The following is a 15,441-nucleotide window of genomic DNA, read 5'->3' on the forward strand; positions in this document are numbered from 1 at the left end:
TTCTACTTGTTGCTGGAAATTGGACCCCGGGGCAGCTGTCGGCTGAGAAGGAGGAGCTCCGACGTGAGATGTCAGGTGGCGGTCCGTTGGCGGGCGGCGTCCTCCGAGGACCTGCAAAAAGCCGGTGGCCGGGGTTTTCGGCGCCGGCCCTCCGATGCCTAAGTCAGAGGGGGTAAATGTATGTTGGGAATTGTATCCTAAATGTCAATCGCCAGCATATTGATGATTGAATTTTGTAAATGAATTGACAAATTAATAAAGTGTTATTTGGCATTATTCATTATTTTATCTTCAAATGATCTCTTATATGATGAAGTCCTTAGGACTTATGTTATAATAAAGGAGGATTTATCTTTGAGTCCTTAAACTTGTTCGCGACCAAATGATATGTTGTTACTAGGACGACAACATTATCGAGAGTAGGTCGTTGTGTGACATATACGTTGGTTGTCCTCTTAACCAAGGAGTGTGGAGACACTGGTATGCCATACAGGTGAAGTATAGGAGTACATTTCACCGAACGTGACCAATTCCGGAATGCTCTACTGTCGAGAGATGTTCCGAGTAGATATGGGTATAAGTTTGGCCTTCTGACCTAAGACCGCAACCTGTGACTAGCAAGCAACTCACTGTACTTTGGTACCGGACTATCTGAATTTTTAATTCAGTGACGGAAGGTCACTGAGTGTAGTCAAGTACTTGCGTAGTCAGTTGTGAGTCAAGATGGAATTAACCCCTCCTGGAAACAGGAGATAATATCTTGTGATTAATTTAGCAAAACCTTGGCCAGGGTAATCCCAGTGAGGAGCCACGGGATATCTGAAGTTAATCACATAATGGATGTACTAATTATAGGGTTAACAGTGAGCTCTAAGTCATCTTGGCATTAGGAGTCAAAGGGATTGAATTATACAGTAACCATAGTCCAGGGTTACAGAATATTTGCTTCGCATATATTCGGCCTATCCGGACGTCGGGTACCATTGCTAGATGGTCACATCAATTAGTATAGGAAGATGTTCCTATACTACCGGCTTAGGTTCGGACCTATGAGGTCACACGCATAGAAGTTTATAGGTTGATCAAATGGCTGATTGATGACTAAGAATCATTCATGGGTAATTTGGTCAATTCGATTGACAAATTATCCTAAGCAAAAGTTGCATTAAAATAATTATTAATTATTGGAGGATTAATTAGCAATTAGATTGCTAATGAACTCAATTTGATTGAGTAATTGGGCTTAGGTTGAGCCAAATTGAATAGGATTCAATTTGGGTTGCATCAGGGTTTGACCTAATTGGATTGGGTTCAACCCAAGTAGATTGAGCTTGATCAAATTGATGGGACTTGACCCAATTAGATTGGGCTTGATCCAAATCAATTAGAAGACCTTATTTGACGAGGATTATGAGTTCAAATAATTAGAATTGGATAAGAAGAAGAATCCCTAAATTTTAGGAACCCATCCTTATTTTCTTGGAGAAGAATGACATCTTGATTTTCCCCAATATTTTCCATGCCTATCCTCCTTAGTTTTGGCCAAAAATTAGCATGACAAGAGAGGAGGTGTGGAGCTATATTTTCTATAAAAATGGCACCTTAAATCTTTCTAGAAAGATTTAGATGAATTTCCTAATTTGTAGGAATTGCATGGTGTATGAAATAGGGTGGCCTGCGGCTGAACTTTGGATGCATGAATTCCTATCTTTTAGTAATCCAAAATATACAAAATTTGGATATGTTTATCTTCTCTTAGCTACCAAACCACCAGAATTTTTTGGGAATTTTATCAGCTAAATTAGTTGGCTAAATTAGGTGTGAGGCATGGGGTGGTCTTTTAGCTATAAAGGACCCCCATGCCTTGGGTTCAATATATAAAATATTTAGAAGTTTCAAAAAATTCTGAAAAAATTTTTTGAGGGCCTCCATCCCTTCTTCTCCTTCTTCCTCACGTCCATCCTCTATATCCTAAAAGAACAATCAAAGGTTGAGTGTTTAGAATGAGACAGCTTCAGCCATTGCAACGTTCCTGCGCGAGCTAACGCTCCCATGGAAGACGATCTACCTAGGGCTTTGCGTGTACTTCTCATAGAGGCCATTCGTGTGCGTGGCTGCGAAGTCAAGGATCAGATCCATAAGTTTCTTCTATCATAAAAGGTATTAATCCCACATCAATATTTTATTTTGGAGTCAGGGTCTAGGTCTGATTCCCCGAGGTTTTACCTTCCTTTGGGACTCCTCACGGAGTTATCTCCAGAATCCATTCGACGGATATTCGGAGATTAATCGGAATAGAGTGTTTACCTTTCAGATCTGATAGTTAATCATGCATGAAAGTTTTAGCATAATTGTTTAAACGATTCCGGCATAATCCTATGTGTTCTTAAGGTGCTGATTTCTAGATTTGATCTTGTAAGCATGCACGAATTAAATTGTTTGATTCGATTTTTTCGCTGTATTTTTGAAACTTAAAAAGAACTACATATGGCTTGATCCCCCTTATGAAGGGGTACATAGGCAACCTGATCAAGTTCAGCCATGGTCTTAAAAAAAAAAAAATCAGCATGCTTAATACCGAAGAACCTAGGATTCACTTTCATGGGGGGAGAGAAAATATGTCTCAGGAGTTTCAGAGTCCAACCTCCTCTAAGATGGAGGGGTTCTCCTTTTATAAGGGGTACAGAATTACCTGTGATGTGATGGGGCAAACGGGTTACCGTCATGATTGAGCATGTTGTATGAATTAATGCATGATCGTGTGAATTAATGCATTGCTGTAGGAGATCAGGCCGGAGCCAATGAGTCGTCGTGGCTGATCGGACGTAGCCGAGCGGGTCAGCTGTTTGCCGTGGAGGGCTTGAGATCCGGAGATAACATGCGCATTGATTGTTGAGTAAGCCGGAGATCAGCAGAGGCCATGCACATTAATTGTTGAGTGAGCCGAAGATCAGCAGAGGCCATGCGCATTAATTGTTGACAGCGGTAGCAGGGCATGGTCCTTGGTCGAGCTGTAGAAGGATGTGACCGCAGCGGGTGGATAGTGAGGCTGGGCTTCCGAGGTCGAGGATGCTGAAGTCGGGTGCCCAGGTCGGGAGTCTCGGAGTCGAGCGCCTAGCCAGGCGCCAGGTCGAGAGCCCTGAGGTCAGGTTTCCAGTTGGGCATCTTGAAGTCGGACACCTCCAAGTTGGGCGCTAGGTCGGACACCCTCAGGTCAGACGCCCTCAAGTCGGGCGCCTCCAGGTCGGACGCCCTCAGGTCGGTCGCTTTCGTCATGTGCCGGCGATGCGTTCATGCGTTTTTGGGGCGATTTGCTTTTCCCCCAACACTACTTAAACTTAGATGCTTGAATTAGCCAATCATATTCATTTCCATTGATCCATATGCCTTAATGATCGATGGAGAATTATCGTACAATCCCTATGTTTATACATGTATTTCTTGGCTTTCTTTCTTTCTTTCTTTTTCTTTAACCTATGGTATTTCTGTTGAAGCAGAAGGAACTCTAGTATTTGAAACCGGTCTTGAAGCGTGAATTAACACTGTCCTTAAGCAAATTTTGCCCCCACTATGTTGCTGTTGATGATCCAGCAAATTCGCTCCAGGATACAACAAAACCGAAATAGAATCCTAGCCAGCAAAACTAGGATTCCCCATAACAACGGAATGAAAGATTTTTTTATATAGAAGAAGTTAATTTAATCTGTGAAGGAAATTGGCAATTTATAACCCTGAACTAAACTCTGAACCAACACAACTTTTAGAACAGTGTTTGTTCAAAACATAACTGCTAGTGTAGTTATTTTGTGCAAAATGAATAAAAACTGCTAATCAGAATTTTATTTTACACGGATAAAGTTCCAATTGCCAATCTTTGATTAATATAATATTGGCTTTCCCTCCACAACTTTCCACCAAAAAGTTACGTTATCATGTGTAGGATATGAATGCTTATAAAGCTATCTAAAAAACTCTACACAAGTAATGTGGGACTAAAATCCTTCTCAACATTACAAACTACTAAAAGGAAGGAGACTTCTAACAATTTCTTTTTCCCACCTTTATACATAAGAATGCTTGGAGATAGGTCGTCAAGATAGTTAGATGGCTTTTTGATACGTAGCTATCTTTGATATTTAAATGGAGTTCTTACCGACTTGTTTGGTTTGCAGAAAGAAGAGGAAGAAAAGTAGGGTTAATGAAAAAATATAGAAAGACCTCATGATTGGAGTTTTTTTTATAAAAAAGATGAAAAAGTAAAAGCTTATGTAGGATATGGAAAAGTCCAATTTCCACTAATTAGAATATTTTTTTCCAAATATGCCTTTAAGTTTTTAGATAGAATGGGATAAAATCTTTCCATTTATTAAAGGCATACCCAGAGCATCAGCTTTCTAAAAAAAATATTCTAGCAAATTTTTTTTTCCGCGTATCAAACAAATCCTTATTATCTTATGTCATGCCTTTGCCCAAGTCATTAACAAGATGAGTAATAAGTACGCGAGTTGCTTATTATGTTGATTCCTAATCATAACAAAACTGTAACTTAAAAAAGATTTCCGGAATGCAATGCAGTGATGGTGTGTAAATACATTATCCAGAATAATATTCACTGCATTATAAAGCTACTTGGCGGAAAGTTGGTTGCTTCCTGCTTTGATTATAAGAATGATTCTATTAGCTTCAATCTCTAAAAGCCAACCGCATGGATGACAAATATAAGACTGCAGATATCCGAGAGGGAGTGTAACCAATAATTCTTTATTCATTAACTAAAGTTGGATATTATTAAAACTACAATGGCCACAATAGTAGAAAATTGATACATTATTGTTAAATGATAGGATGATGATGCCTTACATTATTTGTCCAAAGATGCCCTTATTAAATTAATGTAGCGGCAGTTGCTTAAAAACAACAAGCATACTGGAGACGGCCATCCCTTTTTTTTTTCCTTTTAAACTTTTTTCTTTCATAAGCTAATACTCATGGACGTACTTTTTGTAAGAATTTATTTTTTTTTGAAATTTTTTTGAGGATATATGCGTGCGTATGTTTAGTCCTACATCGATTATTTACTGAATAGATCTTGCATATTTATATAGGATTAAGAAATCTAAATAATACCTTTCGGCTAGCCACTTTAGATGAGATCCTAAGTTATTATAAATGGTATCAGAACAGATCCAACTCATAACCTATATGAATTAAAGAGAATTACAGTACGGATATATTGGGACGGACCACATGCCGATGTCGAGAAACTTAAATCAAACATTGTGGCTAGTCTTTTTAGGTGAAATCATGACTTGTTACAAGTTTTGAGGCTTTGCAACTCTGCTTCAAATTTCAATGTATCAATTTTTCTTTTTTTAAAAAAAAGAAGGCTGAGTGCCACATATTTCTAGACCATTATCTTAAAACTAATCTATCTTATTTATCTTCATCTAAACCATGATTAATTTTATCAATTACTGTCCGTTGGCTTTTTGGAGTGTTGTTTGCTTCTAATCCATCATCATTTGGACCACCATGACCATTGGCTTGGATGGGATCATTGACCCTTATACAAGACAGTCTCATGATCAGAATATCCACATTGATTTACAGATAATAATGCTTTACTAATGTCAGGAAAACAAAAACTCATATTAAAAGGTTAGATAGCTAATGTGCCCGTTGAAAAGGGATTAATATGAAAGCTTCACTCTAGCTGTTTAACCTTTTTTTAGTGTAAGATTTCCATCATATTTTTTTTTTGTTTTAAATTAAATAACTAAGTGCCTTGTCATATATTTGTTTTAAAGGGAAGGTACACCACTTGACACTATTTAATTTGGACAAGTAGTTTTCATGTATTCAGTTATTGTTGAAGGTGGTGAACTTGTCCTTGAAGATGATGGAGTAGAATTCTCTTCCTTCTAGGCAAGATTAGGTGAGCCTCCTAGCACAAAATAAACAATTCAGTGATTTCTTTAAAACAAAAGAATTCAGTAAAATGCCTCAATCCCTAGGTCTAAAACAATGCCACTAATTAAACGTGGCCATCTAAGATTCATTGTTTCACTGTGTCATAAACTACACATTAGGGCATTTGCCATTTCCATCACCATCAAGCCACCTACGCAATTGGGCATACAAGGCATGTGGATACGTTCATTTGTTAATAAAGGGAGAACTTTCAACATCTCTACTTTGGTTAGTGTAAATAAGAAACAAAGCAACAGGGGAAAAAAAAGGGGAACCTCAGTAATTAAAAAACTTAAATGAAAAGGCAAAGGCAAAGGCAAAGGAAATCCATTTGATCCTTTGCTTCCCAAAAGCCAACTCTCACCAAACCCATTCCTGTACTGACTACAGCTAACCCTTCAATCTTTATTAATTACTTACCTCCAATTGGCTAATGTCCAATCCTGGTCTCTCTCTTCCTATGTATTTAGAGGAGACAGCTTGAACACGGCAGTTTCTTTAGCTATTGTTTAACCTTGGATCCAAAACACAAAGAACAGCTTGGAAGATTGGAATCTTCATTGCTTCTGTAAACTGTAAAGCTCCCTTCTTTCCTTAACCCTTACCCCACCCGCCTTTTGTCAGTTCCTTTTTCCATTGGCTGTGTTTAGCTGATCTTGCTCATGACCAAAGCCTCTCCAAGTCGTTTTTTTAGTATTGTTGGTATCATGTGTTGACTTCCATTCTCTATATATTTGAATGTTCTCCTTTGTGGGCATAAGGTTTTGGGGTGAATTTAGTGAAGAGTTTTGACACAAGATTGAGGGGGAAAAAATATCAAATTCAACCCATGGTAACATTTGGAAAAGTTGGAAGGAGGAGAAGGGTTTGTTTTTTTAACTTTTTTTTTTTAAGGACATTGAATAACACCCACATGGTTTGGGGCTTTGCAAGTTATAACTGGAGATACCTTCCCCACAATGCAGCTTTGTGGAGGGCTGGAGATCAGGGGAGGAACAGAACCGTAATCTTAGCTCCTCTTGGTCTCTTCCTACTCTTTTTACTTGCTGCATTGGGCCTGGAAACTTTCTGTGGGTTTTCTGAAGCAAGACCCGATTTTGATGTCGTAACTCGAGCAAAAATTTGATTTTGAGATCTAAACATCAAGGGTTTAAGAGCATTGTGAGGAATTAGGGGGTTTTCGTTGTTTAGGCTGCTTGTCTATATTTTCAGGGAAGGAGCAATGGCTCCAAGCTTGGTTCTTTCGGAGTGGTGGACGAAGGACACGAGGAAGGGGGGCACGCCGGTAGTTGTGACAATGGAGAACCCCAACTACTCGGTTCTCGAAATCAATGGCCCCGACCCCGAGGCATTTGGATCGATGGACAAGGACCGTGGGAAGAATGCCAAGCAGTTCACTTGGGTGTTGCTCCTCCGGGCTCACCGTGCGGTGGGCTGCGTCGCTTGGCTGGCCGCCGCCCTGTGGGCTCTGCTCGGCGCTGTCAAGAAGAGACTCTTTCTCCGGCGTGGAGTCTCCCAGGAGCGCGAGAAGCCCGGCAAAGGCCGGCTGCTGTTCAAGTTCATCAGGGGATTCTTGGTGCTGTCATTGGCAGCTCTGGCTTTCGAGCTTGTCGCTTATTGGAAAGGATGGCACTTCCAGAACCCCGATTTGCATATGCCGGAGAGCTTTCACATGCTGGAAACTATAGAGATCCAGGGGTGGATGCACAAGTCCTACCTTTCATGGCTTTCGTTCCGAGCTAAGTACATTGCCTACCCAATTCAGGTCTTGTCAAACATATGTATCATTCTGTTCATCATACAGTCGGTGGATCGCATGGCCCTGTGCCTTGGATGCTTCTGGATCAAGTTCAAGAAGATCAAACCAAGGATAGAGGGAGATCCTTTCAAAGCTGATGATGGTTCAGAGTACCCCATGGTTTTAGTTCAGATTCCCATGTGCAATGAGAGGGAGGTAATGAACTCTTACCTTTTAGTTCTATAATTCTTTTGTTTCCTTTTTTTTTTCTCCTTGATGAAACAAACATACATATAGCTTTCTTTGGTCAGCACATGAGTTAAAACAATCGGTTTCTTCGATTAGATCTTTACATTGCCATACATGTTCCTTCTATTAATCCTGAATTATATTACACTGTTTTCAAATGTCTTTGGCATGATCTTTACATCACCTTTTCCCCAGGTATACGAGCAATCGATTTCTGCTGTGTGCCAGCTCGATTGGCCCAAAGACCGTCTACTAATCCAAGTGCTTGATGACTCTGATGATGACACCATTAAGCTTTTAATCAGAGCAGAGGTTTCTAAATGGAGCCAGCGGGGTGTCACCATAGTCTATCGTCATCGGTTGGTGAGGAATGGTTACAAAGCTGGAAATCTTAAATCTGCCATGAGCTGCGACTATGTCAAGAATTACGAGTTTGTTGCTATTTTTGATGCTGACTTCCAACCAAACCCTGATTTTCTCAAGCAAACAATTCCACATTTTAAGGTATTATTGATGCCTTGCAGTCCAGCTTCATGAAGTTTGTTTCCAAATAATACTTGGGTCCTTTCGGTTCATTAAACATCCATTTGACTTGTGATTCAGGGAAACCCTGAGCTGGGACTAGTTCAGGCACGGTGGGGTTTTGTGAACAAGGATGAGAATTTGTTGACTCGCCTTCAAAACATCAACCTCTGCTTCCACTTCGAAGTGGAGCAGCAGGTGAATGGCATCTTCTTGAATTTCTTCGGCTTTAATGGGACTGCCGGTGTCTGGAGAATCAAAGCTTTGGAGGATTCTGGAGGTTGGCTCGAGCGAACAACAGTCGAAGACATGGACATTGCCGTTCGTGCCCACCTCAGTGGTTGGAAATTCATCTTCTTGAATGATGTCAAGGTGCTTACATGCTTTGAGCTATAATTCTCATGTTTTATGTCCACTTTAGTGTGCACTTGGATTAATGATAGTAACACCTTTCTGCAGGTCCTCTGTGAGGTTCCTGAGTCTTATGAAGCTTACCGGAAACAGCAACACCGTTGGCATTCTGGCCCAATGCACCTCTTCCGTTTGTGCCTTCCAGCAATTATAACTTCCAAGGTTTGCCCTCTCCTTGGAAAACAAATATTGTTATTTGTCTCTTAGTTCAAAATTCTGAAGGAATCCATTGATACTGGATTGCAGATATCCATGTGGAAGAAAGCAAACTTAATCCTCTTATTTTTTCTCTTGAGGAAGCTGATCCTTCCATTCTATTCTTTCACATTGTTTTGCATCATCCTGCCTCTAAGCATGTTCGTTCCGGAGGCCGAGCTACCTGTTTGGGTAATCTGCTATGTGCCTGTTTTTATGTCCTTACTCAACATTCTTCCAGCCCCAAGATCCTTACCTTTCATTGTGCCATACCTCCTCTTTGAGAACACCATGTCTGTGACCAAATTTAATGCTATGGTCTCTGGATTATTCCAATTGGGAAGCTCATATGAATGGGTTGTTACTAAGAAAGCTGGTAGGTCATCAGAATCAGACCTGTTGGCAGCAGCAGAGAGGGAATCAAAGACCTCACAGCTCCATAGAGGATCTTCTGAGAGTGAACTCATTGAGCTGAACAAATTGAAGGAGCGGCAAGAGAAGGCTCCCCTTCCAGTTAAGAAGGCCAACAAGATATACAAGAAGGAGTTGACTCTTGCTCTTCTCCTCCTCATTGCAGCGGCACGGAGTCTTTTGTCTGCCCAGGGAATTCACTTCTATTTTCTGCTCTTCCAGGGGGCGTCATTCCTTCTTGTGGGTCTTGATCTAATTGGGGAGCAGATGAGCTGATGCAAGGGAGGAGAAAAAGAAAAAAAAAGGAAAAAGTGGAAACAACCCATTTTGTCTGAGCCATCCAATTTGCACTTCAATGGAAAAGAACATACGGGGATCGTATCTACATATTGGTTAAGTTAAGATTGTCTGGTTAAAAGATCTCCTATCAATTCCCACTTCTTCTCCTCAGAAGCATTAAGGGAGGATGCTCCTCCCAAACAATATGATATCAAGTCCTGTATAAGATTCTTGTCAGTCTCTATGCTCTTAGAGTCTCTCTGCTCCAAAGGCATTCATTCCTTTCTCTAAATTAATACTCTTTTAATTGGTCTCTACCCAGACCTGGCCTGTTTGTACTTGAAGAAGCTGCAAGGACCCAAAGGAAGAGAGAAAGAGTTGGGTTCCGTTTGTACTTTTGAAATGGTGATAGAGTTTGTCGTTCTAGCTCCCCAGTCCAATTATACTGAGATTGTGTAACAGTATGTATATCAGATTTAATTCAGTTTATTATAAAGTTCAAAGAGATATTTGTTTCTGAATTGTCTTCATGGGCCTTGTTTGCTCCTCTCCCTGTGCTTGCCTTTTCCCTTTTATCCTCATCTCTCTCCCTTCTTGTTCCTTTTGGCTGACCATGACTGTGTTTGGTTATAGCTTGAGAAATTGTCGGCAAATACAAAGGTTTTGTTTAATAGCAACCACCACTCAATTATGTATTGAATAATGGAGGGCTGGAAGGGCTTCGAGCTCTCAAGCATATGGACCCACTCAGAGCATCTCTGTGAGAAGAGCATAACAGAATTCTGACATGCCATTGCTCCAACTTTCACATAGGAGGATGGGGTTCAAAACAAGTTAAAAAAGTTCAGTTGGTATTGAATGCCGACAGCAGTTCTCTAGCTGTTGATGCTGCCGGCAGCTTTGTTTGCTCCATGGGCATCACATGTCCCTGCTGCCAGCCAATGATGAATATGGAAGTGGATCCAGAATTAGATAGATCGGTTACCTTGTAATGAGTATATAAGTGCATAATAGATATGTCTTTTTGTAATCTCATAACCTACCCTGTCTCAGATTAGGAGCCATGAATATTGAAGCTAAAATAATGTGCAACTTATAGGCTTGGCATACTTGCGAATGTGAAAGTTCTCATCTGCTTTATATAATGTGGATGGTTTTTAATCTTGGATCCATGAGTGAGAGACTGATTGGGGTTAACAAAAACATATTACATGAAATGAGGTTCTTTTTAACTGTCCTGGAATCTAATTATAGAAAGGAAAACTAAATGAAGAAATACTAATGAAGATTTTCATGAGGCGTCGAAGCTAAAATTTGTGCCGGATAGAATTGTAACTCTCCATCCCACCTCTCATAAGAAATTACAGCTGACTGATGCTTCCAACTCACTTCTCGTAGTGAGGTTAGAATATGCCAGATTTCAGGGGCAACTACTTTCTTGTTTGTTCATCTAACCAGAACGTATTTCTTACAAAGGGAATAACAAGTATGAAGTATATCTAATCTTCTCTGAAATAGTCAATAATACTTTTTTTTTTCTTGTTTGTTCATATAACCAGAACTTATTTCTTACGAAGGGAATAACAAGTATGAAGTATATCTAATCTTCCCTGAAATAATCAATAATGCATCGCTGATAAAAATCTCTTTCTCTTCCTCCCACCACCCGGGCGCTGCGCATGCACAAACAATATCAATTGTCTGAATTCAGCCTGGTTAGTATGGCAGTATCCTCAAAAATATCTCAACCACAAACAGCAAGACTAGCACCAAAAGTGAGAATAATTTTGAGTCCTCGGATGTACATAGCCTTGCCCATGCATTTGGAGATGCTATTTGCATGTTTCGAATCCGTGATAGCTAATGAAGCAACCTTACTATTGCACCAAGGCCACCCTCTTCCACCCATGGACCTTTCATTATAGAAATCAAACAGATATTTAGATTATTATTTCCTATACAGCGCATCGAGACCCATAACATAAAAAGAACCATTTTAGCTACAGCACAAGGAGATTCGGATACTCAGGCATGTTTGCGATCTTTTGGCACAGAAATCGGACAGCCCATCGACCATAGGCCCAGTGCCGGGCAAGAAAGACTGAAGGCATGGCACCCATGTCCGAGGGGGATGTTGCCGACGACGACCTATGGTTTCAGCTCGATGATTGCGTGATTGGAGCAAGTGGAGAAGAACATGGCCTTGTAGCCTCTTCTGATACCACCTTGCCATGAGTCAATCCATGGAGGGATGAACGGTACGTGGAGGCAAGCACGTGTTCATGGGGTGAGATCGACAGGCGACCTAACGCCCACTTCGTCGAGACAAATATCGACAGCATGGCCTAATGTAGATACTGGTCTGCTTGCGTTCGGCCTGGCATTGTTGCCGCATTTAAGAAGATTTAACGGTTCATGAACTGAGGCCAATTGCCTTCTGGGTGGATTCTCCTTCTCTAGTCGGTGGTTGGTTGTGTTAGATTGTGGCCTGGAAAGCATTTGAAACTGTGATGCTGGTAACTGAGACTTCCCCTGCTTTAATATCTTTGTGGCCCAAGGGGACAAGGCTTGGGACAGATGATAAGGTGTGGGTTCCAGGCCTGGCGGGCGGATGTTCATTACTCGTGCCCTGCTTTGGCTTATTGAGAGTCTCCGTCTCCCTCCCTCCCTCTCTCTCTCTCTCTCTCTCTCTCTCTCTCTCTCTCTCACACACACACACACAAGTGGGTTCCAGGCCTGGCGGGGGGATGTTCATTACTCGTGCCCTGCTTTGGCTTATTGAGAGTCTCTCTCTCTCTCTCTCCCCGCCCCCCCCCCCCCCCCCCCCCCCCCCCCCTCCTCTCTCTCTCACACACACACAAGCACTAACTAGGTCAAAGAATCTAAAAGCAGACTAAATAGACAATTTGTCCTCTTGTTAATACAAGAATATTATTGCCTTTAATTTAAAAAATAATGAATCACTACCAGAAAACACGTGTATAGTGACGGAGATTTCCGTCACTATACCGTGTTTCCGGTTACTAATACGGAATTTGTGATTGGAGCTTCCGTCACTGAATTAGTTACAAAAACACACGTCAGTAAATTCTCAGCGACGGCAGCGATTTCCGTCACTAAACTCCATGACAAAACCGCCGTCACTAAGCCGTTACAAATCTAAAAATTAAATATTTAAGAAATTACGTATTTTCCGTCACTAACCAGTCTCTGAGTTAGTGACGAAGATAACTTGGTCACTGATTTGTTATGGAATTCGGTCACAAGTTTGGTCACTGATCTGTCACAACTTTCAGTGATAGATTTAGTCATTACAGACATGGTCACAAATTTTGTCACTAATTTTGTCATTAATCCCGTCACTGACCTAGTGATAAAGTTACCGTCACTAATTTGTCACAACTCACTGAGCAAAATCAATTTTTAGTAACCGAAATCATGTCACTAAGTTTATGGCTGCTCGTCACAATACTTGGTAAAACAATTCAGTAACCAAATTTGGTCACTAATCACATTCCAATAACCTAGTACATTTGGTACATTGATTGGCTCATAATAATAATAATAATAATAATATCAGTAATAGCAAAGGCATTTAACATTACGCAAAAGTCATTTAACATGTCATTCAAAATAGGCATCAACATACTCTAAATCTATCAAAATCAAAGTCCAAAAGTATGTCATAGAGATCAACAGAGATTTCATTCCTCCTACAAATGCAAAGACCTACCATCTAAGGCAAAAGCAATCATAATGAAGCATGATAAGCAGAACCAGAATCACCATTACTTTTCTGATCTGCATGCCTTGGTCTAAAGCCAATCTCTTCTCTCATCTTTTGAAGAACCTCGTTTTGCCATTTTTTCTTTTCGTGCTCAAGAATACCTAGAAGGTCTTCATGCGTGTACAGCTCTGGAGCTTGACTTATGGAAGTGGAAGAGGATGATGATTGCCCAATAATTCCATTAAGATCCTCCAGGGGAAGGATCATACAACGCTGGGAGAAAGAAAAAAAAATACCAACCTCCCTAGTCCCAATATACAAAGGACAATGTACATGCATGGAAAAGAATCTAATCCTCATTACATAAATAATCTAATTAAACCACCAATTTCCGACATGTAACTACAACTCAGATTGATTGGAAACTGTCCACCCTAAAGGATGAATTTTGATGATTACAAAATACTTGAGATGATGTTGTGTACTAATGACATTGCCTTAATTGTGAAGTTTTATAAGTCAAGAAAAATCAGAAGAATTGAAGCATTGCAAAATCTTAAGTTCCTCGCAAATATCTCATTGGACATATTCTAAAATAAAATGATCTTAATCTAGTCCATGGAGATCAGAGATGAAGTCCAAAGTATTCTGTTTGAAAGACTTGAGTCAACCCCTAAGCAAAAAAGGACAAGTTTAAGTTGATTCTGATATGTTTTATTCAAGGAACACAGTCAATGAGTCGACCCTCGCAAAACATGAGTCGATCCTTATATAGTTCAAAGTAAACAGAAAGCTTTCACCGCCTGAGACAAAGTCTGAAGAGTCGATCCTTGTTCAAAATGAGTCGATCTCCGAAATTGAAGAATCGACCCCTGCATTTGAAGAGTCGACCTCTACTCAGTCTTAGCGCCGGCCGAAAAACCAAAGCATGAGCCGACCCTTGTATTTAAAGAGGCGACTCCTGATGAAGATGAGCCGATCCTTAAGGATAAAGAGTCGACCCTTTGCAAATATCACAGCATAAGCCTTCTTGATATTTTGAAGTGCCAATCCAGAATGAACATGAGTCGACCCCTGAGTTACATGAGTTGACCCTTATACTGCTGGGACCACAACAGGAAGCTTTGAACGACTTTTGTCTTCTTCTGTAACAGAAAAAGATTCTCATCAGAACAAGAAGAAAGAATTTCAAATCCCGCCGAAGAATTTGTCTATAAATACGAGGGAACCTCAGAATGGAAACAATAAGAAAAGAAAAAAGATTCTATAGAAAACAAAAAGGTTTCCACTGAAAAAAAGAGAAGAAAAGCTTAACAGTTCATCATCTTCACTGGCATTGAATCAAAAACTTTCTCCTGGGAGGAAATCAGTCGAAGCTTCTCACTGCAACGTGAAGAGTTGCTGTTTGGACATTGGAACATCCTTCCACAGCCAACTTCTTCATCGGCTTCAACTTTTATTTTCATTGATTCACTCTTTATATTCTGAAGCTTTAAGTTTACTGGTTACAACATTCTTTTTTTTAGTTGGATTAATTGTTGCTGTAACAGTTTCATTGATTTGAAACTTGTAAAGGCTCTTCTAAGCCTTGATTGGAAGTTGCTGAATCGGGAACATTCAGCAAGGTTTAGAGTTTTTGGTTGGTTTATCTGAAAACTGACTGGGTTGTTTGTGAGCCCGAAAAAAACAAACGGTGTAAAGTTTTTGGTTGGTTTATCCGAAAACCAACTGGGTTGTTTGTGATCCTAGAAAGCAAAAGATTTTCGGTTGGTTGCCTAGGAAAACCGACTGGATTTTGATTGTAAGCTCGGAAAACAATTAGACTGTAATATGATGGGTTATAGTGAAATCTCAAGCTAGGCTTGAGGAGTGGACGTAAGTGCTGGAAGTGCACCGAACTACTGTAAACCTTGGTGTTTGTGATTGTGGTTCTTCTCTT

General features: G+C 40.3%; 2 protein-coding genes across 2 annotated transcripts in view; one reads left to right on the forward strand and one right to left on the reverse strand.

Moving 5' to 3' along the window:
• The first annotated feature begins 6,746 nt into the window (after nucleotides 1-6,746).
• On the forward strand, nucleotides 6,747-10,305 carry LOC103699350 (probable xyloglucan glycosyltransferase 5). The gene is made up of 5 exons (XM_008781381.4): nucleotides 6,747-7,924; nucleotides 8,153-8,461; nucleotides 8,561-8,851; nucleotides 8,939-9,052; nucleotides 9,137-10,305. The coding sequence occupies exons 1-5, from the start codon at nucleotides 7,193-7,195 to the stop codon at nucleotides 9,770-9,772; spliced, it is 2,082 nt and encodes a 693-aa protein (XP_008779603.2). The 5' UTR covers nucleotides 6,747-7,192; the 3' UTR covers nucleotides 9,773-10,305.
• Nucleotides 10,306-13,856: 3,551 nt separating this feature from the next.
• The window catches only part of LOC103700069 (cell division cycle 20.2, cofactor of APC complex-like), a 28,478-nt gene continuing 26,893 nt past the window's right edge, over nucleotides 13,857-15,441 (reverse strand). Inside the window, exon 10 of the mRNA XM_039125528.1 lies at nucleotides 13,857-13,927. The gene's annotated coding sequence lies outside the window, so the exon portion shown is untranslated. The remainder of the gene's footprint in view (nucleotides 13,928-15,441) is intronic.

Source organism: Phoenix dactylifera, chromosome 1 (genome assembly GCF_009389715.1).
Source record: "Phoenix dactylifera cultivar Barhee BC4 chromosome 1, palm_55x_up_171113_PBpolish2nd_filt_p, whole genome shotgun sequence".
In the NCBI taxonomy this organism is placed as follows: domain Eukaryota; kingdom Viridiplantae; phylum Streptophyta; class Magnoliopsida; order Arecales; family Arecaceae; genus Phoenix; species Phoenix dactylifera.

Bases quoted from the DNA above. Each gene is read 5' to 3' on its own strand.
- LOC103699350 (XM_008781381.4), top strand. From the start codon at position 7,193: ATGGCTCCAAGCTTGGTTCTTTCGGAGTGGTGGACGAAGGACACGAGG. The intron at 8,852-8,938 runs GTGCTTACATGC...ACCTTTCTGCAG, and splicing joins TCTTCTTGAATGATGTCAAG to GTCCTCTGTGAGGTTCCTGA. The intron at 9,053-9,136 runs GTTTGCCCTCTC...ACTGGATTGCAG, and splicing joins CAGCAATTATAACTTCCAAG to ATATCCATGTGGAAGAAAGC.